The sequence below is a fragment of the Populus nigra genome, chromosome 2 (assembly GCF_951802175.1).
Source record: "Populus nigra chromosome 2, ddPopNigr1.1, whole genome shotgun sequence".
NCBI classification, from domain to species: domain Eukaryota; kingdom Viridiplantae; phylum Streptophyta; class Magnoliopsida; order Malpighiales; family Salicaceae; genus Populus; species Populus nigra.
In genome coordinates this window covers 48,160,068-48,171,464 of record NC_084853.1, presented here as the reverse complement: position 1 = coordinate 48,171,464, position 11,397 = coordinate 48,160,068, and the positions used below count along the sequence as shown (strand labels likewise).

The following is an 11,397-nucleotide window of genomic DNA, read 5'->3' as shown; positions in this document are numbered from 1 at the left end:
AATTAAATATATTTTTAAAACATACAACACAAAAATAAATAGCACCTTTAAAGTATGATAGTGCTAAATTAATTTGAATTGTTTTATTTAAAGATTTTAAAAAACAAATATTTTAAAAATATTAAAATAAAAGGTTATGAATTAATTTATTAGATTGATTTAATTGTTTTTCTATTTAGTTTAATTTGAAACGTAGCATATCTAAAATCAATAAGTTATTAAGTTAAACTTTGTAACCAAATCCGTTTTAATAACATTGTTTTAAAATCAAATTAATAGTAAGGGATAAAAAAAATAAATTATTTTATATTATCCTTTTTTCATTAATTAAACAGATATCACGGTCAGTTACAGCTCCGTGTACATTTTCGGGAGAGCTCCGTACCGTGATTAAAGGCTGCCTTAATTCTTTAGCGGACGGTGAACTTAAGCAAGCTAACGTTTGCACTCTTGAGTGGGAGTCGAAGAACTTCGAATGCTTGAATTTGAACGTAAAGCAAAGCCTGCAATTGGGCTAATTCTGGGGCATGAAATCAGGGCAGTGATGGGCAGCGTGCTTGATGTTTATTTTTTTGTCAAATATGCACAAGGTCAACGGGAGAACCCAGCCCATCAGAAGGAATGGCAAACTCTGCCGTCAGTTGTTTGAAAGCCTTCATGTGTTAACTGAGTTACTTTTGTCATTCTACCTGTATGAAATCTAAAAAATCGATTAAATCAAAAAAATTAAAAAAACTAAACCCAAAAAAATTGAATCAACCAATTACAAAGCCTAGAAAAAATGATTTAGTTCAATTTTAATTTTAAATATTTGAAACCGACTGAACCAACTCTTCAACCAACACTTAAAATAAATATAAACATTCAATCTTCTTTTCATAACTAAACCAAAGTAGCTGCCCCCTACCCCGCAACTTTCTCTCTGCCTCTCATCTCTCCGACGTCACAGCCCTGAATCAAACCAAAAAGTAGAGCCCCCGGGCTCTCTCATGTCTCTCTCTCTCTTAAAATTATAATATTTTTTGTTTGGCTGCAGAGAAAACGAAGGAAGGTGAGATGATCATGCCAAAGTACAGATGCTATTGGAGGGCAGTGAATCATGACATGAATGCAACTACCTCGACCTGTTTATAAAACATGAAACTCAAAGCAATAAAGATAACTGTTATCTTTGAGTTGCTTGATGGGTTTTGAGATTCATGGGGCAAATTGTGGTTACGGCAGTCACTTAAAAATGATATTTACTGTTTATTAGCTTTTTTATGCTCATTGGATATATTTTATTCCTTCTATGATTATAAATTTCAATGCACTGTAATTATATTATTGTCATGTTCTCCATGTTTGTTTGATAAATGCTTGTTTTCTCCTCTCCTTTCCCCTATAGTTCACTCTTTTTTTCGCGCGACAAGTGGTCCATGAAGACTTTTAGTGGATCGAAATTGATTCACGTGTTTATTCTGGTTTGGTTTTGATCTTGAGTTTTTTTAAAAAAATTAATTTAATTATTTTTTTTTAATGAAAATCAAGCAGAAATGAAATACTCACCCTTTTTTCTGTTATCTATTATATTGAATGCTACGTGTTAAATATCTTCGCATCAGGACATGAAACAAATTACACGTGGATATCTAAAACATAATTAAAAAAGAAAAAAAAACATGGGTTTTTGAAAATTATAATTTCTTTCTTGCTAAAATTATAAATAAATAAAGATAAAAACAGAAATAAGTCAAGTCTAAAGTGGTAAATATTCAAGATACAAAGAATAAATATAATATTTTTAAAAAGTGTAAAGACAAAAAAAGAGAAATTAAATTTTTTTTGAAATTAAGATAAAAATAATAATGATAAACATATAAGTGTAAAGTGATGAATATATCAAGTATAGAGAAAAAAGTCTAATATTTTGACAAAAGGTTGGATTTTTAAAATTTAGATAGTAAATTGATATTGAAGAAATATTACATGAATAAATTGAAATTAAAATAACATAAAAAAAAGTTGAATGTAAAATATAGGTAAAGCGTGCACCTTTTATTCCCATGATTTTAATCTAATCTGTTTAATATTCTCCGTGGACCTTTTCTTTCTCTCTTTTTTTTTCACCGTTGTTAAATTTGAAGTGAAGTTTTTTATGTCCTAACGCACTCGCAACAGTACATGGATATAATTTACAATTCTTGCATTATAATTATTCGATACTTTTAAAACACGAGAAATAAACCTAAAACCAAGATATAACAAATAGAAAGAAGATAAAAAGGATAATTATTAACACGAGAGATATTTTTTATCATTTTTATGGACCAGAGGAGTTAATTGTTAATTTTTTTTGGAATTATTTTTTAAAAATAAATTTTATTTAAAATTCAAAATAATTCTAGATAGCCTGTTCATCTCTCCTGTATCTAGTAAATTTTCCGCACAGCGCGCAGTTCATACAAGTCTTCCGAGAACTGGGCCATAAATGGAAGTCTTAAAATTGAAGGACACCCAGAGGCCCAAATTAAGGAATCATGGACTTTTGATATTTATTCTTCCAAAATATTTTATATGAGAGGCCCGAGCGAACCTAGTAACCTAAAAAACACTGTCGTTTGACAGACAAACCGGTCCACGAGCCGGTCCAGGTATAAACAATACAGAAAGAATCGATCACCTCGCTTTAAACCCTCGCAAAAAACCTAAGACGCACCGCGTCGCCTTCTTTCATGTCCCTCTCTCTCACCGCTTCATTACTTCCTACTTACTTAAACCCTAGATAATATAATTCGCCGATTTCTCTTTTGGCTTCGAGGTTAGCCTTTTAGAAATGCTAGGAGCTGCTTATAGGAACAGCTCGATCGAGTGGAGGCCGTCTCCAGTTGTATCCCTAGCCACCAGCGCCGACGAGTCTCAGGTCGCTGCTGCCCGTGAAGACGGCTCACTGGAGATTTGGCTCGTCTCTCCTGGCGCTGTCGGTTGGCACAACCAGCTGGTACTTCACTGTCTCACTTTGACTCTTTATTTGTTTTATGAAAGTAACTTAATTAATCAGTTAAAAGCTTTTTTTATTCTTTTTTCTGCGACTTATTATGTGTAGACAATTCACGGGAACCCTAATTCGAGAGTTTCGTCACTTGCGTGGTGTCGTGCTGGCTCGAAAGGATTGCCATGTGGTAGATTGTTTTCGTCTAGCATTGATGGTTCAGTTTCGGAGTGGGATCTTTTTCATTTGAAGCAGAAGGTGAATTTTTGCCTGCATTCTCTGTTTTGAAGACTTTCTATCAATAGTTTTGATGTGTAGTTTTTATACTTGAAAATGTATGCTATATGAACCACGAATCAGTGATCTTTAATACTAATAATTAATGATTTTACAATCTCCATAACTTTCCTATATTTTGTTGAATTCGTTGGCAGAATGTGCTGGAGTCAATTGGGGTCTCAATTTGGCAGATGGCAGTGGCGCCTTCTAGTAATTCAGCTATTCACACAGAGCATAAGCCACCGCACCTTGGAAATGGGTACTTAAATGGTAGACACAAAGGTGGTGAAGAGTCCGAATACAGCAGTGAGAGTGAAGATGATTCAGATTTGGATGAACAACGTGAGCAAATAGTTGTTGAGGATCCATGTCTGGCAATTGCTTGCGATGATGGGTGTGTTCGGATATACACTGTTCCTGAATCAGATGGGTTAACATACAATAAAACGTTGCCCAGGGTCAGTGGTGAGATATCCGCACCTCTTTGAACCCCCTGTCAAGTTGTTGCTTTCCTCTTTGTGAAGAACTATTTGCTCATTTGATTGTTTGCAGGGCGTGTTTTAAGTGTGACATGGAGTCCTGATGCGAGTAGAATATATTCAGGCAGTAGTGATGGGTTAGTTTTCTTTGCAACTTGTCATCCATGTGTAGCTTAGTGAATCTGACTTCAAAACCTTCAGATGTAATCTTAAAATTAGCTAACAGTTTCTGGAATATTGTAGTTTTTTCTCTCTAAAGCATTTTTTCATGATATTCATTTTAAATATATACCACCTTATGCACGTCAGCATTCGTGCAGGTTTATAAGGTGCTGGGATGCTAAGCTGGGTAATGAGATATACCGGATTACAGCTGGGCTTGGTGGTTTGGGTAGCGGACCGGACCTTTGTATTTGGTCTTTACTTGCCCTGAGGTAGATGCAGAAGGATTCATGTTTGTTTGTTCAATGTGGCTAAGCAGGTGCAAGATTACTTGAGGTCATGCTGTAGTTCTTAAAGCATTCTGATAATTGTTTCTTATTTCAGATGTGGGACCCTTGTTAGTGCAGACAGTACTGGTGCTGTTCAGTTCTGGGACTCTCAACATGGGACACTTTTGCAGGCGCATACTTCTCACAAGGGTGATGTGAATGCTCTGGCAGCTGCACCTAGTCATAACAGGGTGTTCTCTGCTGGATCTGATGGTCAGGTACAGATATATTTCTTATATTTGAAGTTCAAACGTGCTATAATTTTCTAACTGTGTCACTTTCCATTAAGAGATGCAAATAATAAATTCAGTCCTTGAGGTTTCTAACCTCTATTTTATATTACCATGTAATACTCTTATTGCTGTTATCTCACAAAAATGTCAGTTTCCATCCATTCAATAAAAGTCATGTGAGTTTACTATTTGGCTAATGTTTTGCTATACTTCTGTTTGCAGGTTATTCTTTATAAGCTTTCTAGTGAGACAGTTGAATCTGGTAATGACATATGTTCTTCTAAGATGTTGAAGAAATGGATCTATGTTGGTTATGTAAGAGCTCATACACATGATGTTAGAGCCTTGACAGTGGCAGTACCCATTAGTCAAGAAGGTGTGTGTAGTATCTTTTACCTTGTGCCGTACTTGTCATGGTACTTTAGTATGTATATGTACCATGCATGTTGCAAATGCTTGTGTATGCTTTATTTGTTTTTGCCTTTGATTCTGCATTTTAATGTTTCTCACTTACTGACACCGCATGCTTCTAAATGACAGATCCTTTGGCTGATGATAAAATTAAAAGAATTCGTCATAAAAAAAAGCCCATTGATTTTAGTTATAGTAAGTGGGCGCATTTGGGAGTTCCTATGCTTATCTCTGCTGGTGATGACACAAAGCTCTTTGCCTATTCTGCTCAGGAATTCACTAAGTTCTCACCCCATGATATCTGCCCAGCACCCCAAAGAGTGCCAATTCAGTTGGCTCTTAATACTGTATTCAACCAGAATTGCTTGCTTCTAGTCCAGTCATCTTCCTGGTTAGATATACTCTGTGTTCAAACAAAAGGTGGATCCATGACTGGTCCTGGTCCATCAAGGGGCCGTGCAACAACTGATATTCTAGCTCGAATTAAGACTAAGGGATCTCGGAAAATTATTTGCAGCACAATTTCTAATGCAGGGGTTCTATTTGCTTACTCAGACCATGTTAAACCCAACCTTTTTGAATTGAAGAAGGATGTCAGAAAAAGTGCGTGGACTGTTAATAAAAAGCCTCTCCCTCAGAAATTGCCATATGCACATTCCATGGTTTTCAGTGCTGATTCATCTCGATTGATGATAGCAGGGCATGATAGAAGGATATATGTAAGTTTTTTTCAGCAATCATCCTTTTTCTTTAACTTATGTGTTACTGGAAATTTCACTAATGTCCTAATTTTCTTGGATCTTATGTGTTGAGGCAAGATTTAAATAGAACCAATCAAATTTGTATTTCCAATTAGCTAGTGCAAGACTTAAGGCGTTCATGTTTTATGGTAGAACATCCTGCTTAGTTCTGGTGAAAACATGTGCCCTTGTCTTTCACAAATTTATTTGTTACCCTCACTTTTCCTAGATCAAGCTGTTGAGGTGGATGGAGCTTGAATAGATCATGTTGTTATTGACCTTTTTTTAATACTCCTACTTGCCTTTTGGTGCTGCAGGTTGTGGATGTGAGCAGCACAGAGCTAGTGCATACCTTTACACCACGTTGTGAGGGAAATGATGAGGAATTACCACCCAATGAGCCTCCCATAACAAAAATGTTTACTAGTTGTGATGGGCAGTGGTTATCTGCCATCAACTGCTTTGGAGACATATATGTTTTTAATCTGGAGACACAAAGGTATGGAATCTAGCTTCTTAAAGGCTCTTTAAAGTGCAGCTTTATTTGCACTTCAAGCCACTTTTTCTCTGAATGATGTTTAGTAGCTGCAGTATGTTCCCTTCATTGCAACCTGTAATTTACTTGAGACCCTTGATATTCAAGAAAGTTCTGTAGAATGTGGGTCTGTGGTTTCTTATGTTCGTGGAACCTATTGCTTGGTTGGTTATTTTTATTGGATTTAAAAAACCTGATGAGTCCCATGCAGCGATCGCAAGTCTCATGGTTTCTTCTACTAGACTAATTATATTTTACTCTGTTAAAACAGGCAACACTGGTTTATAGCAAGATTGGATGGTGCCTCTGTAACAGCTGGTGGTTTCCCCCCTCAAAAGAACAATGTGCTCGTAGTCACAACCTCTTCAAATCAGGTCTATGCATTTGATGTGGAGGCAAAACAGTTAGGAGAATGGTCAACACGGCATACATTTGTTCTACCAAGGAGATACCAAGAATTTCCTGGGGAGGTCATTGGGCTATCGTTCCTGCCTATGTCAAGCCCTCCTTCTGTTATCATTTATAGTGCCAGGTGCTGCTCTTCTCTCCTTATTTGTATTCTCAGTTGTGATTACATCAATGGATTGGTGTGTAAATTTGTCCATCTTTAGTCACCCATTTTATTTTTGAAAATTGAATGGGCGTCATTCTCATCCATTCATTCCCACACTTCTCTTCCAAGAACAGTTTTCCAAACATTATATTTGAGGGGTGTAAATTTCAACCATGGGATAGTTACTGGCTTCGTAGATGTTTTTTTGTGAGGTTTGGTAGGATGCTGGCTGGGGAAAAGCATTTCTGAATTAATTCCTAGCAATTGTTTTTTGCTCTGTTTATTCTCCTTCTTGGGATCTAAACAGGATTTACATAGCAGTTCCCTTGTAATATGTAATTAATGATAGGTAATTGAAGTTTAGTTTATTTCAAGTGTAAAACAGTTGGCTCATAACTCGTGATTGATTAAACTTCAATCTTCCATGGTTGGTCTTTAGAAGCATACATGCACAACATTCTTTTGCTAACTATTTTGATGTTAAACATAATGTTTTGAGATTTTGTCTATGATGTAGGGCAATGTGCTTGATTGACTTTGGGATGCCAGTGGATCGAGAGGAAGATAGTGACTTGGTAAACGGCCAGCATTCTCCACTGAAGAAGTTACAAACTACTACCATGAATGGGGGACTGAAACGTAGGTTGAAAGAATACCAACCAGAGACCAAACTTAGGAAAAATTTTGAAATTCTTGCTTTCAGAGATCCTGTTTTATTTATTGGCCACCTTTCAGAAAATTCTATCTTGATCATGGACAAACCATGGATGGATGTGGTTAAAACTTTTGATGCCCAACCTGTCCACAGACATATATTTGGGACGTAACTGCCATGTCAAGGGTTAATTACAGGCACGATGGAGAATGAAGATTTGGCAATTCGATCCCATGCTATTGCCATAACAATTTTGTTTTCTTACAGTAAGAGGGGGTGGAGCCGTGGAGGCGGGATTATGGGGGGTCCCATGTTGTTCAATGTATTTCTTAAAATAATTGCTTTTTAACTTGTTAAATTAGCAATTTTGTCTTAAACCATATTTTATCCTTGTTCAATACAAGGGTTTTGATGTGTAAATTCATAGATCCAATCCAGTAGTGAATTCTTTTTTTCACTTATCTTTTGTATTTTTTCATTTTGGACAACAGTAGTCAGGTATTGAGAATCAAAATTATAAATGTTGCTCAAAAGGAAATGGACAAATGGACCTCGCATATCTATTCTGTTGCAGGGGTTTGCTAAATTATGTTTTCTTTTATTCTAGATTGAGTTGTTGCAAGGTAGGAGTTGGAGAAGCTTTGTTTGGTGGTGTGGCCAAGCGCTCGGTTGGCTGCGCTACGCCCTAAGATGTTAATACTGAACCCTATTTCTCCATCTCCAACCCTAGGAGTTGAAGCTTTTACCACCGCGTAGGTGGCTGCGCCACGCACTAAATATTATCACTGAACCCTGTTTCTCCATGCCCAACCCCAGGAGTTGATGAGCTTCTACGCGCCTTATTTCTGCTAATGGTTGCAGGGGCGTAAGAAAACTTGGGCAATATTTTAGTTTTTGTCCATATCTGTTCGGGATGATTGATTGCCATTGTTCCAGTTTTGCTTCTATCCGTGGATGTACTTGCTACAGAAGCCGGCTTCAGTTAAAATGTTAGTCATTTATCTCAAGTGGAAATCGCAATAGGCTAATGGCAGCTGGGTGCTCTTTTCAAGTCAAATCTTAAATGCCTGTTTGTCTACGCGATTTTAATTGAAATAAAATTTTTATGGTAAATCAATGCAATGCAAAGCAATATATATTGCTGTTTAACCGTGTGTGCTCATTCATCCACGAGATCCAAAGCCAGTCTTATGATATGGATACGATTTAGTTGCAACTATTCCAATTATTGCTGTTTGTTTCTGAGAGCATGACAAGTGCGTCCAAAGAAGTTGCCTGGCCAATACCTCCTGATTAATCAGCAATCACAATTGCTTGTAAGTAGGTGTAGGGCCTGAATTCCATATGAAAGATTCCTGTACTCAATTCCTATTCCTTCTTGATTTCAACTACCTGCAACAGGATCTGATTGCCAAGAATAATTATCTATCAAAGCTACAATATTGGTCTCTCTCCTCCAATGATTCTAGCCTTGTTTCTTTAGTTATAGTTATCTGATCATGCAATTATCCTATAGTTGGCCCGGCATTAATCTTAACAGATGTCCGATGGTGTCAACATATTTTTATGAAGAAGAAACCATAATAAAGGAGGTTTGGCAGGACATAAGGGAGGGTCTTGTCCTTTTCCTAAAATCTAAGTCTTTTTTCCAATATATGAATTCTAATTCTGAGGACAGGAGCCCCTTCAATAAAGATTTGAAGGAAACCCACCAAAACAAATTCAATAATTGAAACCAATACTGTGCATGGATCACATTCCTATCAAGGGGTGGTGGGGTGCTGCTTCTTTAGGTCTTTTTTGGTGGAAAATGAGACTTCTCTTTTGGTTCCTTCCATCCGAAAAAATTGTCTGGCTCGAGTCTAGAAGGGTATCGATTGCCAGTTTTACCAACCCTACCTCCGTTTAAAGCTAGGCTGGTAACTACAGAAGAGGCAAAAGGTGGGTCACTTATTGGCCTCTAGGATCATTATGCTTGGTCACGGCCCTCTCTTCTCAATCTGTGCATGTGTGTGTGGTTGTGTGGGGTGGAAATGGACACCCCTCTCATCAATGCCAAATGTTGAGACACTCTGTTCTTCGAAGGACCACAATCTTTTAACCAAGCTTTTCTTCTTGTTTCCACCTTTCTGACCTGAATTCCTGAATATTCCTGGTCAATTAAACTTCTTTAACAATACAACTAGATCGACAACAACTAAAGCTTGAGCCTCCATATTAGACATATTGCTTTCTGCTTTCCATATTATGTTAAATTCCTCTCAGCAAGCTGATGAATTTGATTCTGCATTCGTAAAAGTACAGGAGGCCAGAGGCAAGACTGCACAGGAGACCTATTAGTTTCCTTATGTGATCACTACAATAGTGACAAAAGAAGAACAAGAAAAAGTGTCTTAAAGACAGATAACTAATTTATTTTTTTATGTTCTAATATTGTTTCCCACTGCATTGACAGGAGCAAATAGTAAAAAGGAGTAGAATTGGACAAAAACAAAGGAACAAAATCCATTTGAGATCCAATGACCTTTTTTTCTTTCACCCTTCTTCCAATTCTCTCTCCGGAGTCTAGAGTAACTGCATTGGCAGATACAAAAGATGCCCATCATTACAATTTGTCATTCCATTTTCTTGCCTGAAAACCACCTGCCAATATATTAATCATTAGAAATTGAGAAAATAGAACTACTAATGAATCATTAAAATTTATAGTTTTAGATTAATGATTATCAATTAGGAATTGAACAAAGTCTGACACCTGGTTCTTTTGAAGCTGCCTTCTCAGCATGCGAGGATTTAAAGAATCCAAGGTGCTTCTTGAGTGAAGATTTCCCCTGTAATGCCATGGTATTGGTCATTTTGCAGTGGTGAAGTTAGAAAAATATATATGGAGCAACTGCCCCCCTTTTACACTATACAGATTCGGCCCGAATCACATACATATTATATGAAAAAGGTGAAGAGAATGCTACAAAGAAATGGGGGGGGGGGGGATCTGAAAAAAAGGGAACACCGACAAGTACCTTAAAATGTGTAGCAGAAAAACCTTGGGAGAATTCAGGGACATGCTCTGTTGAACATTCATTATTCACTTTCTGCATGAATATCAAGAAGCCATGTCTAAATATATAAGAATGTGTTTCAAAATTAATAAGTGAGAGATGAAAATTATATATAATTTCTTTTGAACAACTTGCCTTGCTCAATGCAGGAGAGCTAGCAGTGTCATCAAGATATGAATACTGTTGGCTTCTACCATGTTCTCTGCTCTTCTTTTTGTTTTTGCTCTTCTTGGCTAGTTTATCACAGCAGAATTCGTCATCTTCACAGTAATAAGGAGGTCCAGAGGATGCATCAGAAACCATAGACAAATCCTCCTCTTGTTCATCCTCTACTCTTGCAAAATCCCCATCAACAAATCCACCGAAACCCTGGTATTGATTTTTTGAAATAGAGGATTGGTACAAGTATGATGTCCAACCAGATTCGCACCCACTACCACTATATTGAGAAGCTGATATGTTCATTATCAGTCCTCTCTTTTTGAAGCCAAACCCCAAATGGGATTTCTTACAAAGGCTACTTATTACTAACAGTAAATGACCATGCAAATCTGCCCTCTTTACTCGATGGTTCTTCTCCATATAAATAGAAGAGAAAGTAGAGCAGGACTAAGAAAAAACCAAAGGAATCACATTCAAATCCTAGACTGTTTTTGTCCTTTGCCCTATCCTTTCGCCCCCCCCCCCTCTTGTTTTATCTGTTTGTGGATCAATCAGAATTGCCAGTTGTATATGTATGTATATGGGAGAGTGACAGAGCAAACTACACCAACTGGTAAACTTTTGTGACAAGGGAAACGGTTAATGTACAGCTTACTCTACTTTTGACCCTAAGGGAACTTGCTTGAATGGGGTCAATATCAGGATTTAGGCTATTAGCTTAGTGCCATTTCCCCTCTCTCTCTCTCTCTCTCTCTTTGTTGTTTGATATATTTATGGCAAAATTTGATCAACAAAATAGCATTCATATTAAACCTGACCCGACTTACCA

At 37.0% G+C, this 11,397-nt stretch overlaps 2 protein-coding genes across 3 annotated transcripts; one reads left to right on the top strand and one right to left on the bottom strand.

The window, feature by feature from the left end:
- The first annotated feature begins 2,667 nt into the window (after nt 1-2,667).
- Nucleotides 2,668-7,808, top strand: LOC133682673 (WD repeat-containing protein PCN-like). The gene is made up of 11 exons (XM_062106137.1): nt 2,668-2,980; nt 3,086-3,229; nt 3,406-3,715; nt 3,803-3,866; nt 4,050-4,163; nt 4,276-4,438; nt 4,676-4,829; nt 4,994-5,583; nt 5,922-6,103; nt 6,411-6,671; nt 7,210-7,808. Exons 1-11 carry the CDS (start codon nt 2,816-2,818, stop codon nt 7,517-7,519), a joined length of 2,457 nt encoding a protein of 818 aa, XP_061962121.1. The 5' UTR covers nt 2,668-2,815; the 3' UTR covers nt 7,520-7,808.
- Nucleotides 7,809-9,592: 1,784 nt separating this feature from the next.
- On the bottom strand, nt 9,593-11,097 carry LOC133682073 (protein SOB FIVE-LIKE 5-like). 2 transcript variants are annotated; one of them, XM_062105323.1, is made up of 3 exons: nt 10,368-11,097; nt 10,103-10,178; nt 9,593-9,979 (listed from the first exon to the last, which is right to left on the bottom strand). In XM_062105323.1, the coding sequence occupies exons 1-3, from the start codon at nt 10,986-10,988 to the stop codon at nt 9,963-9,965; spliced, it is 714 nt and encodes a 237-aa protein (XP_061961307.1). In that variant the 5' UTR covers nt 10,989-11,097; the 3' UTR covers nt 9,593-9,962. The 2 variants fall into 2 exon arrangements, with proteins under 2 accessions (XP_061961307.1, XP_061961306.1); XM_062105322.1 differs by having other exon boundaries at nt 9,593-9,990; nt 10,368-11,089.
- Nucleotides 11,098-11,397: the final 300 nt, after the last annotated feature.

Coding starts and splice junctions, on each gene's coding strand:
- LOC133682673 (XM_062106137.1), top strand. CDS start 2,816: ATGCTAGGAGCTGCTTATAGGAACAGCTCGATCGAGTGGAGGCCGTCT. Junction 3,867..4,049: donor TATTCAGGCAGTAGTGATGG/GTTAGTTTTCTT, acceptor GCATTCGTGCAG/GTTTATAAGGTGCTGGGATG. Junction 4,830..4,993: donor AGTACCCATTAGTCAAGAAG/GTGTGTGTAGTA, acceptor TCTAAATGACAG/ATCCTTTGGCTGATGATAAA.
- LOC133682073 (XM_062105322.1), bottom strand. CDS start 10,988: ATGGAGAAGAACCATCGAGTAAAGAGGGCAGATTTGCATGGTCATTTA. Junction 10,179..10,367: donor TTTCTGCTACACATTTTAAG/GTACTTGTCGGT, acceptor ATGGCATTACAG/GGGAAATCTTCACTCAAGAA. Junction 9,991..10,102: donor GGCAGCTTCAAAAGAACCAG/GTGTCAGACTTT, acceptor ATATATTGGCAG/GTGGTTTTCAGGCAAGAAAA.